Source organism: Lytechinus pictus, chromosome 2, assembly GCF_037042905.1.
Source record: "Lytechinus pictus isolate F3 Inbred chromosome 2, Lp3.0, whole genome shotgun sequence".
NCBI lineage: Eukaryota > Metazoa > Echinodermata > Echinoidea > Temnopleuroida > Toxopneustidae > Lytechinus > Lytechinus pictus.
This window is the reverse complement of record NC_087246.1, coordinates 22557500-22573935: the sequence shown is the minus strand read 5'-3', so window position 1 is coordinate 22573935 and position 16436 is coordinate 22557500. Positions and strand designations below refer to the sequence as shown.

The 16436-nt window shown below is 37.1% G+C and overlaps 2 protein-coding genes across 2 annotated transcripts in view; both read left to right on the top strand.

Annotated features, from left to right (window-relative positions):
- LOC129282929 (meckelin-like) overlaps positions 1-4209 on the top strand; it is a 39520-nt gene extending 35311 nt beyond the window's left edge. The window contains exon 29 of the mRNA XM_064113439.1: positions 946-4209. Within this exon, the coding sequence (XP_063969509.1) occupies positions 946-1026 (81 nt within the window). The 3' untranslated portion in view covers positions 1027-4209. The remainder of the gene's footprint in view (positions 1-945) is intronic.
- Positions 4210-7767: 3558 nt separating this feature from the next.
- Positions 7768-16083, top strand: LOC129282939 (uncharacterized). The gene is made up of 3 exons (XM_054918796.2): positions 7768-8052; positions 12395-14808; positions 15183-16083. Exons 1-3 carry the CDS (start codon positions 7965-7967, stop codon positions 15483-15485), a joined length of 2805 nt encoding a protein of 934 aa, XP_054774771.2. The 5' UTR covers positions 7768-7964; the 3' UTR covers positions 15486-16083.
- Positions 16084-16436: the final 353 nt, after the last annotated feature.

Genomic DNA, 16436 nt, shown 5'->3' with positions numbered 1-16436 from the left:
CATCGTCGGGTTGCATAACACTTAACATTAATTGTATATTTATTTTTTACTTTCATTTGAAACCTAGAATGTGATGGGCTGTTGAGCAATATTACCCTAGTACTTACATGTACCATTGATGGTGGAGTTGTAATTTATACTAAGTTTTACGAAACTGGGCCAATATGGAAAAAAAAAATTACCTTGCATTGCTCTACGATTATTCAGTTCTACACAATGAATATGAATAAGCTATTGGGGTGGGGGTGGCCTCATAGTCATATCATTTAACGTTTTGTGTAATGCCAAACTTTGCCTTTAAACAATTACATCAAGCTATTTTCCTAATTATTTCCTGGGGCTGTATTATAAGCTTTTACCCATGACTGTATTGATAATTTGTGTGTGGGAGCAAACTGGGATGCACATTGTTTGTCCCAATATCATAACAGAATAGGACATTATTGCTCATTATTTTGATGCATCATGCTAGTTTTTACTTCTGATTTACAAAATGAATTTAGATATTATACATGAATGTGCACAGATCAGTTGAGATTGTATAACTGAAGGTGATGAAGAAGCTGTCAATGTTCAAGTCTGCCATAAAGTCATCCATCATTTTGTAATCTGTAACACTACACAAATTGGCTGGTTTGTGTTTCTTTGATCAAATGTTTGTTCTGTCCATATTGAGATTATGCAAGCCCCTTTTTATCAGCGGATCTTTTTTGTCTTACACTTTACCTCTTAGCTTTTTATTTAAATATCACAATAAAACACTGAATTGTAAGCTTCCTCTTCTTGTCTGTATTGTCACTACCACCATACAAACCCACAAAGATCAAAACACCTATACTGTTTGATTAATTAATGCTGGATTCTGTCTGTATTCTAAATGAATGAGAACAGATGAACATATGTTGACTCTCTACTCTCTTGTTTCCATCCCAATCTCTCATATAGTTGATAATCAGGATTCGAGACAGCTTTGGGAGGAGTAACGTGGCAAGAAAAACTTTGGTTGATGAACGTTTCTTAATATGAAGTCTTGCCCACTGTGCCGTCCAGTGTATAATATGTAGATATGAACTACCTGCCTCATTTCAGTACTCTTTATTTATAACGCTATTATTCATGGCCCTCTTATTGGAATGAAAAGGGGTTGACGTCTCAAGGAAGTCGTTTCAGATTTTTCATTCATCCTGTTATTACCAGAAATAATTGATGTCCTTTCACTGGAAAATGTATTAACCATGATCCTGCCAGAAGTCAGACACTTTCACTTTTTATTTTTGTATGGGTTATTATTATCTATCAAAAATATTATGAACAAATATCCTACTCACTGATTTCTGTGGTAATTTGTGATTGAATAGAGATTGTTGGCAAACCAAAACAACATGATCACCAAACCCTTGCTCATTGCCATTTCTCAGTGAGGTTTGCCAGAAGTCAAACACTGGAATTGGCTTTTGCCTCTGAGTGTTATTGATCTTTTTTTTTAAGTATTTGTATCTTGACTAAATGTATTCAATTTCCCTCTTTTTACAGCCTGATAATTGGTTGTGAAGAGTATTTTTAATAATTTTAATCAAACAGCCCCAACAAAAATTTGCCCCAATAGCCTTTACTAAACTTCCAATTTGGGCAATGCACATGTGGCAACTGGCAAACAGGATTTTTGTCTAATAAGGAGGAGCCCCTACTCAGGGAGTGAACTAATCCATTTTGAGAAGCAGCTCTTCTACTTGTTGAAAGAAAATAATTTTGTCACTTGAATCGATGAGACTTTCTGTAAAATAAAATCATGACTTTGAAAAATGTCAAATAAGCAGAAATGGAAAATGGTGGAATCATAAAAATTTAAATGAACAAATTATAATTTAAAGATAATTATTTTGAACTGGCAAACAATGCCTGACTTCTAGCAAGACTGTGTTATCTAATTTGTATTCTTCAACAAAATGTTGGACATTCCTACTATGAAATATTTTGTTTTATTAACCGTATCAGACATCTGAGCAGGGCAAGTTTGATACAATTGTTGCCTGCTTAAGACTGGGATCGAATGGCCAGTCAATAAAATTGGATTCCCAATTGTTTATCCACGGGCCCAATTTATTGCCCGCTCAGGAAAGTCAATGAGAAAATGCGTGGAAAATGTAGCGGGCAATAAAGCAGAGCTAACATCCAGGTATTCTACGTGATATTGTACGCATCCTTGAACCGCGCAGTGCTATACGTCACAATGGTAATCAAGTTGAGACAATGCTGGATACTGCGTCCCTAGGCCAGGGACGCGTCAATTCAATTACGTCACAATGGTAAAGTTCAGAGGCCCAGTCTGCTCAACATGACAAACTAATAAAATATCTAAATGTTAATGATTTTTGCTCTAGATGTCTGATTTGGTTAATAATGGCAATAATGACTGGCCTGGGGGTGAAAGGACATATATCGCCCTCACTAAATTGATATCACCCTCGTCTACGACTCAGGCGATATAAATCTAGTTTGGGGATAAATGTCGTATCGCCCTGAGGCCAGTCAGTATTGCCTTATTTTCAATGAGTTTTAATGTTAGTTTTATCATGTAATGTATTCAAATATATTAATGTTTCATTTGGAGGATAGCTTGTAATTTGGTACGATTGATAATCAAGTTCTATTAATTCTATTATAAACCTTCTTTTATTTGAAGTAGTAATATATTCCAAATACAGTATTGTTTTCTGATATCTTGGTATTTAAAACTGGTCATTGTGTATGACATTGTTTCACAAATATCAAATAAGCAAATGTGATATACATGTACAACATGTATTGCATTGCTATATGGCTTGCATTGGACACACAGATGCCTACATGAACTACAATCCTCTACTGAATTGGTACTATCTCTGAAATGCATCAAACAGATTACCTTGAACGTTCACTCTGTGAAGAAATTAAAACCTTGATTTTGTACGTAATTTTTGTCTCGCCTGAACGAAGTTCGGCAGAGACCTAGTAATCACTGTTGCTGTTGGTCTGTTAGTCTGTTCGAAAATGTTAAAGTTTTTTGTTCAACTTGCTCTCATTTCTCTATTTTGCATCAGTTATGTTCATACTTGGTACATTTGATTCTTGGGCAATACCACATGTGACCTTATGAGAATGGTGTGGTCAAAGGTCATCTAGAGGTCAAAAGGTCAAATGATTTTCTTCAACTTGCTCTCATTTCTTTGTTTCTGCATCAGTTTTGATCACACTTTGTTAAAATGATCCTTTGGTAGTACCACTTGTGTGTCGTTGAGGAAGGTGGGGTCTAAAGGTCAAGTTTTTGTTCAACTTGGTCTCATTTCTTTATTTCTGCATCAATTATGTTCGCACTTGGTACATATAATCTCTTGGTAATACCACATGTATGTCAATGAGGACAATGGCAACAAAGGTCATTTAGGGGTCACAAGGTCAAGTGATATGAGGTAATTTTCATCCTTTTTTCAAGTCTTTGTGCAACTTGTTCTCTTTTATTTCTTCATCAGTATTGACCACACTTGATTCAAAATTTCCAAATGATCATTGGGTAATGCCATGTATGTTGTTGAGGTTGATGGGGTCAAAGGTCATATAAGGATCAAAAGGTCAAGTTTTTGTTCAAATTGCTCTCATTTCTTTATTTCTGCATCAGTTATGTTCACACTTGGTACAAATGATCCTTGGGTAATACCACATGTGTGTTCTTGGGGATGAAAAAGTCAAAGGTCATCTAAGGGTCAAAAGATCATATTGCATATTTTATTGATCGCAAAATCAGGCGAGACTCATGGTTTGTGAACTCACCTTGTTAATGTATGATAGCTTGAGTCTGTTGAAGGTTTATTTAACTTGTAGTTGTATATAGTTTTCTTACTTATGCCATGTGTTATAATGAAATTAATAGATTATTCTGTACAAAATTATTTGTATATATTGTATCAAAATTGAAATTTAACATCCTAGCTTATAGGATTTAATTATATGTATTTTTGTGTGTGTATTTTTGCTATGTAAGTATTTTTCCTCCAAGTTTTTTTAATGTGTAAAAATGTGGGGCAGGTTTTCTTGAGAGTTGAAAATAAACACACATGCTTTTCAAACATTCAGGATAGGGTTTGGTCTCTGTGAGCCTTTCGGATGAAATCAGCTAATTCAATCACATAATAATTGTTTATAGTATGTCTTGACATGAGCAATTTTACAATTAAAAAAAAAAAACAGACTCCAGTATTATTTCATTTGTAAAACGTTACTTAAAGGAGAATGAAACTCTTGGAGCAAGTTAGCTTTTGTGAAAGCAGAAAAATCAAAGAATAAGATCAACAAAAGTTTGAGTAAAATAGGACTAGCAATAGAAGAGTTATGAGCATTTGAATGTCGAGATCACTAATGCTATGGAGATCCTCCCATTGGCAATGCGACCAAGATCTATGATGTCACAGATGAACAACTCTCCCCTTTTGGACACTGAAAATATACCCCAAAACATCTCTTTTTGCTCATTCTAATCATATGACAAACGATTCATCAATGATATAATGTTGTAAAACCTCTGTACTTGTCCTCTCATGAAGAGAACACCTCACCTTGTGATAGACTCTATAAAAGTGAGAATATAAGTGAAATAAGTACTAAAGTAATGAGGGAGTTGTACGTGTGTGACATCACAGATCTTGGTCGCATTGCCAATGGGAAGATCTACATGGCATTAGTGATCTCAATATTCAAATGCTCATAACTTTCTTATTATTCATTCAATCTTCCTCAAACTTTCAACAATATGTTTCTTTGATTTTTCTCTTTGATATGGATTCAGCTGGTTTCAAGGGTTTCATGAAGTAGGATCATACATATCTGAAATAGCAACAACTGATTAATGAATAGAATGAAATTGTTTCCATTTGCAATGCTGAAGTAATAGCACACTGCTATAAAGCATTCTTAACTTTTTTAACAGGAATCTTCTGATAACATTGGTCACAAAAACAATAATAAACATTAAAAAATGATTAATAATAAACATTACAAAAGTGGAAAAAAGCTATTCTATCTTTAAATTAATTCAGAAAAGTTCAATTTCTGTACTTATTTTGTTTAATGAATCTGTAGATGGTCCATGATCTATCGAAATGGTGTTTGTACTCAAATTTATATGATTGCGCTGATAAGTTATGTGGTCATTGTTAAATGATCTTTTTATTTTGTTGAACAATGTTTTTAAAAGAAAGGAACATATTTTAGCCTGGTTTCTTTTGTATCATCTTGGTACATATAGCATAGAGAGAGAGGGGGGGAGAGAGAGAGGGATAAAGAGAAAACAAAGAGAGAAGATAGAAAGGGGAAGACAGAGAAAAGAGAGAGAGCCAGGGGGTAAGGCAGGGGAAAGAAAGAGAGAGAATGGGGGAAGCTTTTTAGAGTCGGAGCATCGTGACACCTGCAGATAAGACCACTGTAAGTACACATGTTTACTGGCCTGGGTGAGCAAAGCAGCTCTAAACAAGGCACTCGCCTAAATAGCTTCAGTCCGCCCTCCATCTCCTCTTATCTGACTCCGTTCTACCAATGAAATTATAATAATGAGGTTGCTTGTACGTCTGTATAGAAAACTTTCCTGTAAAATGCAAATGAGTTGGCATCTGTTCCCTATAAGAATATATCATCGTCGTGGTCTAGTGGTTCTGACTCTCGCCTTTCAATCTGAGGGACGTTGGTTCGATTCCAAGCCATGGCGTGTTTTCCTTCAATATGAAATTGTCCTGCCCTCAACCCAGGCGAGGTGAATGGGAATCTGGTAGGAATTTATTCCTTGAAACGCAGAGCGAGTAACAAGTGCTATGCTAATGTCAGGGTAATTATACTGCATTAAGCAAGTACAATTATTAAGGTTTATACAGCCCAGCCCCAACCTACCCGAGAATAAGTGAATTAAAAAACTAACAAAAATAAGACAAGAATAGATGTTGCTTAGACGGAATAATTAGCTCGTTAATCAAATGAATAAAAGATCTAAATGAACAGATTAGAGATGATAAATTATTTGAGTAGTATCAAATAATGAAATTTATTGAAAATATATTTTGCATGATTGTCTGTAGGCCTCTTTTTAAAAGATTTAAAGTAAATGAATACACAGTAATTGAATTGACTTAAGGATTTAGACAATATAGGCCTACTAACAGTGATCGTATCAACATGATCACAATCGGCAATATGAGCGGTTTCTTTAAATCTAAATGCAAGAAATTGTATCGGCATATACACTAATATATATTAACATAATTATGAAAATAAGAATGGATCCAAGTCAATGATCGTTCATTTCGAGTAAATAAAAAAAATCAATTTTTTGTCCAGTGAGCATATTGTTCAGTCTTTCAATCATTTAAGAATATTTTAAAGGGAATGACTCACAAGATGCATTCGTGCATAAGTAACCGTTTTCAAAATTTAGGCAATTTAGCTAAGAGATGGATTTGGCATTGCTTGTGTTGTACTTCTATTTATATATCCATATGCCTTCGATGATGAAAATAAAAGCAGCACAACGAAACAATCTCTGCCAACACTGGTCAAAGATCTGCCAATACCCAAATTATTTGTGGTTTTATGTTATATTCGGTTAGTTAGTCCTTTCGTCGTTTGCTTTGTAATTTCATGGTTGATGACCAGTGATGACGAAACATTGGAATTGGAATGATGTTTAACCCTAAACAGGCCGGGGGTTGAATCAACCCCCCCCCCCTCAACATTTTCTGCGATCATTCCGCCGCGCGAAGTTGTTTGACCGCGCCACTCGCAGAGTTTATACTTTTAAATTCCAAAATTACGCAACATTTTGTAAGTGCATGTGAGACCAAAAATTGTTCCAAAACGTGATTTTGTGTACAAAGTCAATGCAAATTGAGTTTTCTCATCTTATTCATAAAGATATTATTATTTTTACTTTACACAGCTGAAATCAATTGATTTTAGCATAATTATGCTTCAAAAAGGTTGTGCAATAAATCTGGTGAAAAAAACCAAAGAAAAACAAAAGGTTGAAAAACAAAAAAATACAAAGAAATTCATGAAACAATAAAATACATAAGAAATTGATTTCCAAACCGAAGTTTTTTTCAATTTGCGATTGTTAAGAATGCTACAAAAAATATTTTTGCCAAAAATTAGCATTCTAGGAGCTTTATTTAGTGAATTAGAGCAAAAAGTATGATTTATGCATAAATTAGCATAATTAATTCATAAAAAATAAAATCTCATTATTTTGGAAAATTTTACCATACAGCCTTGTAGATTACATCGCACACTACCAGCGTGCAAATTTTTGCGGCGCTCGCGCGAACGGCGGCCGAGATCTCAGGGGGGGGGGGTTGAATATAAACCCACCCCCCCCCCCCCGGCCACAGAACAGCCAAAAAAGCCCGGCCTAGTATTTGTGTGCTGTGCATTCGACCTTGTCCTATTTGTATACAGTATTGTGCATGCGACGTACTATTTGCTCTACCTATTCAAATAAAAAAGTGTAACTCCAAGTTACATCGGATGTGACGTAATGATATCTATAATTTTGTCAACCGGTCATTGGAACAGGAAACGATACTGCAATAAGGATTTCCCCTTATTTGTGCGCAGCTTCATTTTAATATAAATAATGTTAATTTTGTACTTTTAGGTCATCAAACAAACACGCAACTATGAATGAGCTTATTTACTCAATACAACCATACATATTTCAGCAAGGTAAACGTGTATTGTTGTTCTTAAAATGACCTTGTAAAATAAAACTATATATTGAGTTCCATTATTAGATAGCACAAATTGTCACTAAAAAACTATGACACGTTCTGGTAAAACATATCATGATTTTTAGTCCATAAACATTGTCGAGGAAAAGTCACTTTATCAAATCGAATTCATGTTGAGCTACTTAATTCGTCGGATTTGCTGTAACAAAATTCGGGAGGATGTATAGACAAAAGAGAATTCTGCTTCGCCTATTTTTTACTACATGTATTTCAATAATCATAAATGGATCGCATCAAACCCGTATTGGTAAGATTACTTCATTATTACTGTTAAATACAAAATGTATGTCTTAATGTGAAACTTTGTGATCTACATTTGACAAGAACTCAAATAGAGTTTGTTGTAATCATGAAACATGCAATTTTGTAACTACTGAGTTGGTTTATCCCTGCCCCCTACCTCCCTACCTCCCCCGTGGCCAGTGGCGTAACAGGCGGGGGGGGGGGGGGGGCAAGTTGCCCCCCCTGGCGGATTTCACCGGGAAAATAAAAGAAAAACGGGAAAAGGAAAAAAGGAGGGAGAAAGAAAGGGAAAGGGGAAGGAAAGGGGGAAAGGAAAGGAGGAAAGGAGGAAAAGGAAAGGGAAAGTGAAAAGAAAACGAAGAAAAAACTCTTTTTTTATGGAAAAGGAAGGAAAGCGGGAAATTGTACGAAAGAAGAACATTTGAGAAAGAACAAATCATTCCGAAATAGGCCTATGTAATGCAATAGCACAGTGGGAAATAAATTAAAAGATGACAAAATGGCAAACAATAGCGGGAAACGAAGGTAGAGAGTAATTAGTCAAAAGCTAAATTGGAAATCAAAGAAAAGGGACAAGAAAAAAATAATAATAACACGACCTGGCTGCCGATGATTGAAATTAAAGAGCGGGAAGAAAGATGGACTGCATACAACATTGTGCTATAAGCTTGCTAAATTTTATGCAAATAAGCTACCGGGGCTTTGCCCCAGACCCCACGCAGTAGGGGCTCTTCATTTATAACCTTCAAATGACTCTATAACGCCCCCCTTTCAATCACGTTCAATCACTGGCATACAGATGGGGGGGGGGGAGGTCTTGGTTCCACACCCAAGAGAAAATAAAATAAATTATAGGAGACAACGTATAATGAAATGAATGGAAACAATGAAATGTGTTATTTGCTTAATATAATGGAAAAATCTATCACATAATTAGAATTTAATTTCAATAGGCAATTTTTTTTTCCAGCTCGCTTTGCACGCTGGCGACTTTTTTACAAATTTTTCCCACATTGCTATGTTTTTGCCCCCTCAAAATATTTGGTTCATTACGCAACTGGGTTGAATAAATGTGTTGTGTAAAAGCTATATTCTGTATATGCCTGCGATTTGATTAAAATAGCGGCAATCTGCGAGGTTTAAATGGCTTTGATATCAAAAAGTTCCGGACCCCAACCGCACAGCACTGCCGCGTATGGAAGGGTTGGGCCATGGCCCCAAAAAGTTCTACAAACAAGAACAAAAAAGGAGGAAAGAAAAGCAAAGGAAAAGTGTATAGGATATGATTTTATTTACTGAATATAATGTTAAAAAAATAGCTCAAAGTTAGATTCTCATGAAAAGGTGATTTTTTTCTCGCTCGCTTCGCTCGCTCGGGACTTATATAAAGCAGCTTTTTAGCACATGTGCTATACTGCGCCCCTGTTTTTTTTTTCTTCTTTTTTTACTCTTCACGATACTGCCACAAAGAATCCTGTTCACAGTGGCGTACACACCACAGAAAAGGAATCTAAAGAGAGAAGAGTGAAATATATTATTTTCTGGATATTATGTCAAAATTTATCACAAAATTTGATTTTTGTATTAAAAAGGTCAAAAATTTTGCTCGCTCGCTCGCAACTTTTTTTAAAAGATAAATTCTGCCCGATACGCAATATCTGGCCTTCTCAAAATAGTCGCCCCATAACACCATTACGCCTGTTCATACCATGATATGACCGGGAAATTTTTGGCTCTTGCCCCCCCTGGCCACCGACCCCTGTTACGCCGCTGCCCGTGGCGCGGCTCCTGAATCATGATGATCCACAATCCCCACAATCCACAAACATCATTTCTCAACCGGCCGGGTGTTTCTAAAAAAGGTAACCGATGTTCAAAGGTCAGCTATATCAAGAATACATAACTAATTCTTGTGATTTATATTCTGCATAACTGAGTAACTCATAAACTTTGATTTGACACCTTTCTTGCGTCACAATTATTGTCACGGGAAGTTATGGTCCATCGAAGGCGAATGGTACAAAACCCACTTTTTACACTTTTTGGGGTTTTAATGTACAAGCACGAAACCAACTTTAATTGTTGTAAAATTTTGGTTTCATCAGATTTTTTCCCTGCAAATTTCAAAGAAATGTTTCCATTCTCATTACTTGTTTTAGTAAATGTTACATAATTGGTGTCTAGCTGCAATTATGGCTCCGCATATCCTTGGTGACTTGCAGGCACATAATTATGTTTAGCATAAGAAAAATGTTCTTCAACACAACCCCGCAATTGTTACAAGAGCCAATGCAAGACATGCAGCATCAAATGTGAGATACTGTGAAAACGTTGGACGTGTTCGTGCAAAAGTTAGGGGTGAATGACGAGTTCAACAGAGATTGAAGCTAGTCAGTTAATATGTAAATGCGAGAAACTCACAAAAAGTTTACAGAGGGGATATGATTTTACTGAAATTTTGAAGGGAAAACTCTGACGAAACAAAAACCTTACAACAAAGTAGTTTTCACGCATGTACATTAAAACCCTAAAAAGTGGAAAAAGTGGGTTTTGCACCCTTATTATTATTATTATTTGTTTGGCGTCACCTGTGCCTGGGAGGCGAAAAGCGAACTGAATCACTATGACCCGCAGGTATCTCCTCCCGATATAACTGATTGGGGGGAATGCAGGTGGACCACTACACCAGGGTTTCCCCCTACTCTTATACGAATAGTGCAGTGGGTTCTTAACGTGCAAAGGTGGTGACTCTCCTCTACACGGGGCCTCCATTTAATGTCTTATCCGAGGGACGGAGTCCTTCGATGAACCATAAATCTGTACCCCTGACAATTGTGTTGCAAGAAAGGTGTCAAATTAAAGTTGATGGGTTATAGAATAATAATCACAAGAATTAATTATGTATTTTTGACCTTTTTTTAGAAACACCCTGTATATTGATTTATGTTTTTCTAATGCTAATTTTACTCCATAAACTATACTATTAATAATGTTGTGGGAGGTCGTACATTGCAGTATGCAATGTTTAGTATTTTTTATATGAAAATAAACACTTGAAACTCCTGGGCCCCGCTGTATAAAGGTTACTTTTATGGTGACTCCGTCATCTAATGATAACTACCGTGATAATGCTGATCAGCAGCCAATCAGAATCAAGGGTTCCACGCAAGTTACCAAATTACCATAATGGTAACTTTTATGTAACAGGGCCATGAAACGGTCAATTTTTATATGAAATCAATCACAGGTAGTAAAAATGTTAGAAATATTGTCATATCGCCATAATCAGCAAACATTTTTTTAATTATTATTATTAACCGTATCAGACATCTGAGCAGGGCAACTTTAATACATTGTTGCCTGCTTAAGACTGGGATCAAATGGCAGGTCAACAAATTTCCAATTGTTTATTTACGGGCCCAATTTATTGCCCGCTCAGAAAAGTCAATGAGAAAATGCGTAGAAATGCAGCGGGCAATAAAAGGCAGCGCTAACATCCGGGTGTTCTACGCGTTTTTGTACGCGTCCTTGAACCGCGCAGTGTTTACGTCACAATGTTAATCAAGTTGAGACATTGGCCCGTATTCTGAAGTCGGGTTTAACTTAAACTCGGGTTTAAAGTTGTGGTTTAAGTATGGACAGCCAATTGTTACATAAATCACTAACAGTAGATATATCATTTTCAGCTTATTTAGATCTCAAATCATTCATAATTGTCTAGGAAGTATAAATAGATGATTGTCTTCACCATCGATGAATCAGAAAAGAGCACAGTAAACATACAACTTAATAAAAATTTTGAAACTTTTGGCTTCCCATAATTTTAGCACAGAGTTAGACCATGGTCTAAGTTAAACCTGACTTCAGAATACGGACCATAGAGTTGAGACAACGTTTGATACTGCGTCCCCAGGCCAGGGACGCGTCATTTCAATTACGTCACAATGCTACAGTTCAGAGGCCCAGTCTGCTCAACGTGACAAAATAGATTCCCATTCTTAAACTCTAATAAATATCTAAATTTTCACGATTTTGCTCTCGATGTCTGATTTGGTTAATAATAGCAATATTGACTGGCCTGGGGGCGAAAGGACATATATCGCCCTCACTAAATTGATATCACCCTCGTCTACGACTCGGGCGATATAAATAGAGTTTGGGCGATATATGTCGTATCGCCCCGAGGCCAGTCAATATTGCTTTATTATGGGCTAGGTTAACTGTTACAGCTAGGAAAAAGTAGATTCAATTTAAAATTCACTGGTTATACACAGGCATGAGTGATTTTTTTTAATGACATGGGATGGATTCTAATTCTTATAATTACAATTCATCTTTTCTTACAGCTTATACTCCAAATGTGATCCGAACAGTCTTGGGCTGGCCGGTTCCACTTTGCCCCGTAACAGCTTTGTGCGGAGATGACGGTGATCCAATCTCCTGTGGGCAGACTTATAAAGAACACTTTCTAGCTAGCTGCCACTGTGATAATCGGTGTGTTTTCTACAATGATTGTTGTCTTGATTACGCGCTGTCTTGCACCTCTAATGGAACCACTGATTACCCCGACCCTCCACCTATCGTTGGCATCAATCATGATAAAGTAACTTGCGTCAGGATACCAGGATCACCAGCTAGGTACTACCGAGTGGTCAGTAAGTGTACGGATTCTTGGACTCGAGATGACGTCAAGTTTGAATGTGAAAGAGAAGCCGACATTCAGAACCCCCACCAGTTCATTCCAGTGGACTTTAAGGGTGAAATAACCTTCAAGAATGTTTATTGCGCCATTTGTAACGGCAGAGACAAAGATGACCTCACCCCTTGGACCTTAGAAGCGGCGTGCCATGTCGACGAAACATTAAGCTTCACTTCGAGATCTACATTTGAAGAGAAAGCGACATTTGCCTATGTAGTTACGAATTGCATCTCTTGGATCCTGAAGGCTCCGATGTGGACTGGCAATGAAAGATCATGCATCATCACGCCTACTTCTGACCAATGCGGAAATGTCACAATGGCTTCACCATCACCCTCTCTGGGATCGCTTTTCGATGCTTGTTCTCTATACCAAGCTGAAATCGTGGTAAAAAGGGTGAAGCACAGAAATCCGCACTGTTATCAATGTTCCACTGGAAGTCTCCATGGGTATAGTCAAGTTGATTCGATTCTCAGAAATCGCACATGTCCATATTCACCTCCAATAATAAAAACAGTATTTGTGGGAGCTACTACTTCAATATCTCTATTGCTTGATTTCAGTTTACCGGTAACCTGTAGAGATGATCAACGCTTTGACTCAGAAACTCTCACGTGTGTGAATCTGACTTGTCCCGATGGTTTCCTTCTTGATGGCAAACTATCTTGCGTCAGCGCCAATCCCGATGATATCTTTGAAAAAGATTGCAGTGAGGCATCTTCTTTCCCTACTAACATCAATATGGAATGTAAAGAAACGATCAACCGGGACGAGCAATGCCTTTCGCCTTTCTTGCTTACAGATGAATTGCATTCTGCCTTACGAAGTATCTTTAATTTTAGTCGAGAATTGAGAGTAGATCTGATACAGGTCAATGCTCCAAGTATCGGTGGTAATGAAACAGACTGCAGTCGCAGAGTGAACATCTCAGGGTATCTTCAAGGCTACTACTTTTCGGAACTTGATTCACTTTTCTCTTCGACCGATCCCTCTAATATTTCATTATCATCATTCTTTTGTCGGGTGTCAAGATTTCAAGTGACCTACGGATGTATGATCAAAATCGACGACTGCCCGAATCACATCATTGCTTCAAATCCCAAATATCATAATAACCTGACAATCGTTAGTGACGATGATGATTTTGAGTTTTCCCTTGACAATTCAACATATTACTTTACGCGTAGTCTTAACCCTTCAACGAATTCTTACACCAAAGAAGATTACAGCCTCGTCTGTAACTTAACCCGTTATACGCCATGCCCACTACTCACGCTCAACGCATCGTTGTTTAAAGAAATGCACGATGGATCCTTGCTGTACCTTACGAGCAACATTAGTTTCACACCTGGGGAATTTACCAAAATAGGGAATCATAGCGTGCAAGTTTGCAATTTTCTTGAAGATTACATGCCATTCATAAACTATTCTGCAGCTCAGGCTACTCTCAGTACCGTTGGTTCTTGCTTATCAGTCGTAACCATGTTGCTGACTATAGCTACGTATGGTTGCTTCAAGAGCCTGCGTAACAACACCTTCAGTATCATCATCATAAGCCTTTGTATCTCCTTGGTATTTGCCCATATCTTTCTCCTACTAAGCGGGGTATCTGTTTTGATCCCTGGTACATGCATTGCAGTGGCTATTCTCGGACATTACATGTGGCTTGTCGTTTTCTCCCATACATCCGCCCTTGCCGTTGATCTTCACAGGCGCTTCGGTGTAACCGTGAGTGTTGGTCAGGTAGATGAGGGCGCTGCAGTTCTTTTGTACTTTCTTGTCTTCAGTTGGACGTGTCCTCTGCTCGTAGTGATCCCTTGCCTGTGTTTATTCTTCACTGGCTTCAATGTCCCTAGTTTCAATTTGTCCTATGGTCAAAGGAATTGTTGGATTGGCGACGGTCTAGCGAATCTGTATGTGTTTGGGATTCCAATAGCCTTCTTTCTTCTGATCAATCTTATAATTTTTACATCTATCATCGCAGGCATTCGCATGAAGACAGTCCCCATGGCACGTGGACATTCGAAAAGGAAACTCAGTGACCTTTGGATTTATGTGAAGGTAAATTTAGACCATTCTTCAACTAATATACACATGCAAATGATTTGCAATGTTCACATTACTCATGGAATGACGAAGATTATCCCAATAATACATGCAAATGTGGCAGGCAGTTTTGCTAATACTTCCTTACATCTCTAAATTGAATTCTTCGAATCACATATTCAAATAATTAATATCTCGAATTGAATTTCCGATATTTCAAAGATTTCATAGAACATTCTTCCCTGAACATCAATTTGTCAGAACAAACTTAATTATTTACAAATACTTCATACTTTGGACCTAAAGGTGTATATAATTTATAATCCATTGAGTGAGTCACATATTTTACCCTTTTTGTGTGTGTGTGTGGTTTTTTTATTCCGACGCAGATGTCTACCATCCTTGGTTTCACTTGGATCTTTGGTTTTATAGCTGCTTTCACTGACGTCACAGCTCTGTGGTACATCTTCATTATCCTTAATTATCTTCAAGGCGTCTACATCTTCATAGCCTTTGTGTGTAACAAGCGTGTCTTCAAGCTCTGGCGCGACTCGTTCCCGTGCCTCACTTCGACTCCGAGATTCCCTGTACGCTCGAAAAGAAAGAAGAATGTCCACAAGTCGTCTCCGCAATCGACAACTATATCGGGTTCTGGAAAGAACGATTATTGTGAAACCACATCGACATTCTGAAGCCATGTTTTGTAATTCACAGGCAACTGGTGTTTTTTTAAGTATAATAGATAGGCCTTCGGTTATTTCATTAATTCAATTTAATTAAATAAATTATTTAAAGGGCTTCCCATTTTATGATAAATAAGACAATCCTTTACTGATCCTGTATACATGTATTAAATAACATGTTTTAATCTGAAAGCTGCTCTTCCTTAGGCTCCTGCAGTATTTATACAGAATGCAACCGAATATCATTCATAATGCATCAAACTTAGATCATAATGAATGTTATAACGAAATAGAAAACGTTTGAATCTTGTCGATGATGCAGTGTTTATGCTATTTATACATCACGCGTATCTGTTTGACATTGATGATAAAACATTTCTTCCTTCTTGAGGTTTAAGTCATCGACAATCAGGCGCGGATCCGGAGTTGAAATTTTACGGGGTGCTACAATTACCAGGATCCAGGATTTTTAAAAAGGGATGGCAAATTTTACCCTTTGGAAATTTGACGAGCAAGAAAAAAAAGGTTCTCACCTAAATTTAAGCTCAATTCGTTTTTTTTTATCCTACGGGGGGGGGGGGGGGGTGCTAGCTTCAGCCCCCCCCCCAAAAAAAAAAAAAATCTGCGCCTGGACAATTATTACAAATATGTCTTTCATTCTTACAAGTTAATGCAACATGTTGGTAATAGCTTTTATTCACGCCTGGTTGCGGCATTTATTTAACTTCGATATCTTTGAGACTCATTTTTCTAAGAGAAGAGTAGTAAAACGTAATCTTGAACCAACTGATACGAGTGTTAATATCAACAAGTTGTATTCCCCTCAATGTTTATTCCTGTAGATGTTCAGAATATTTGTTTTGATCATCGGTTGAGTGCTAGTCGGGAAGTTTTTTTACAGCATTTCCCTATGTATTTCTATATTGATCTGTTGATAGAAGCAAACAAGTTCTTTTTTTC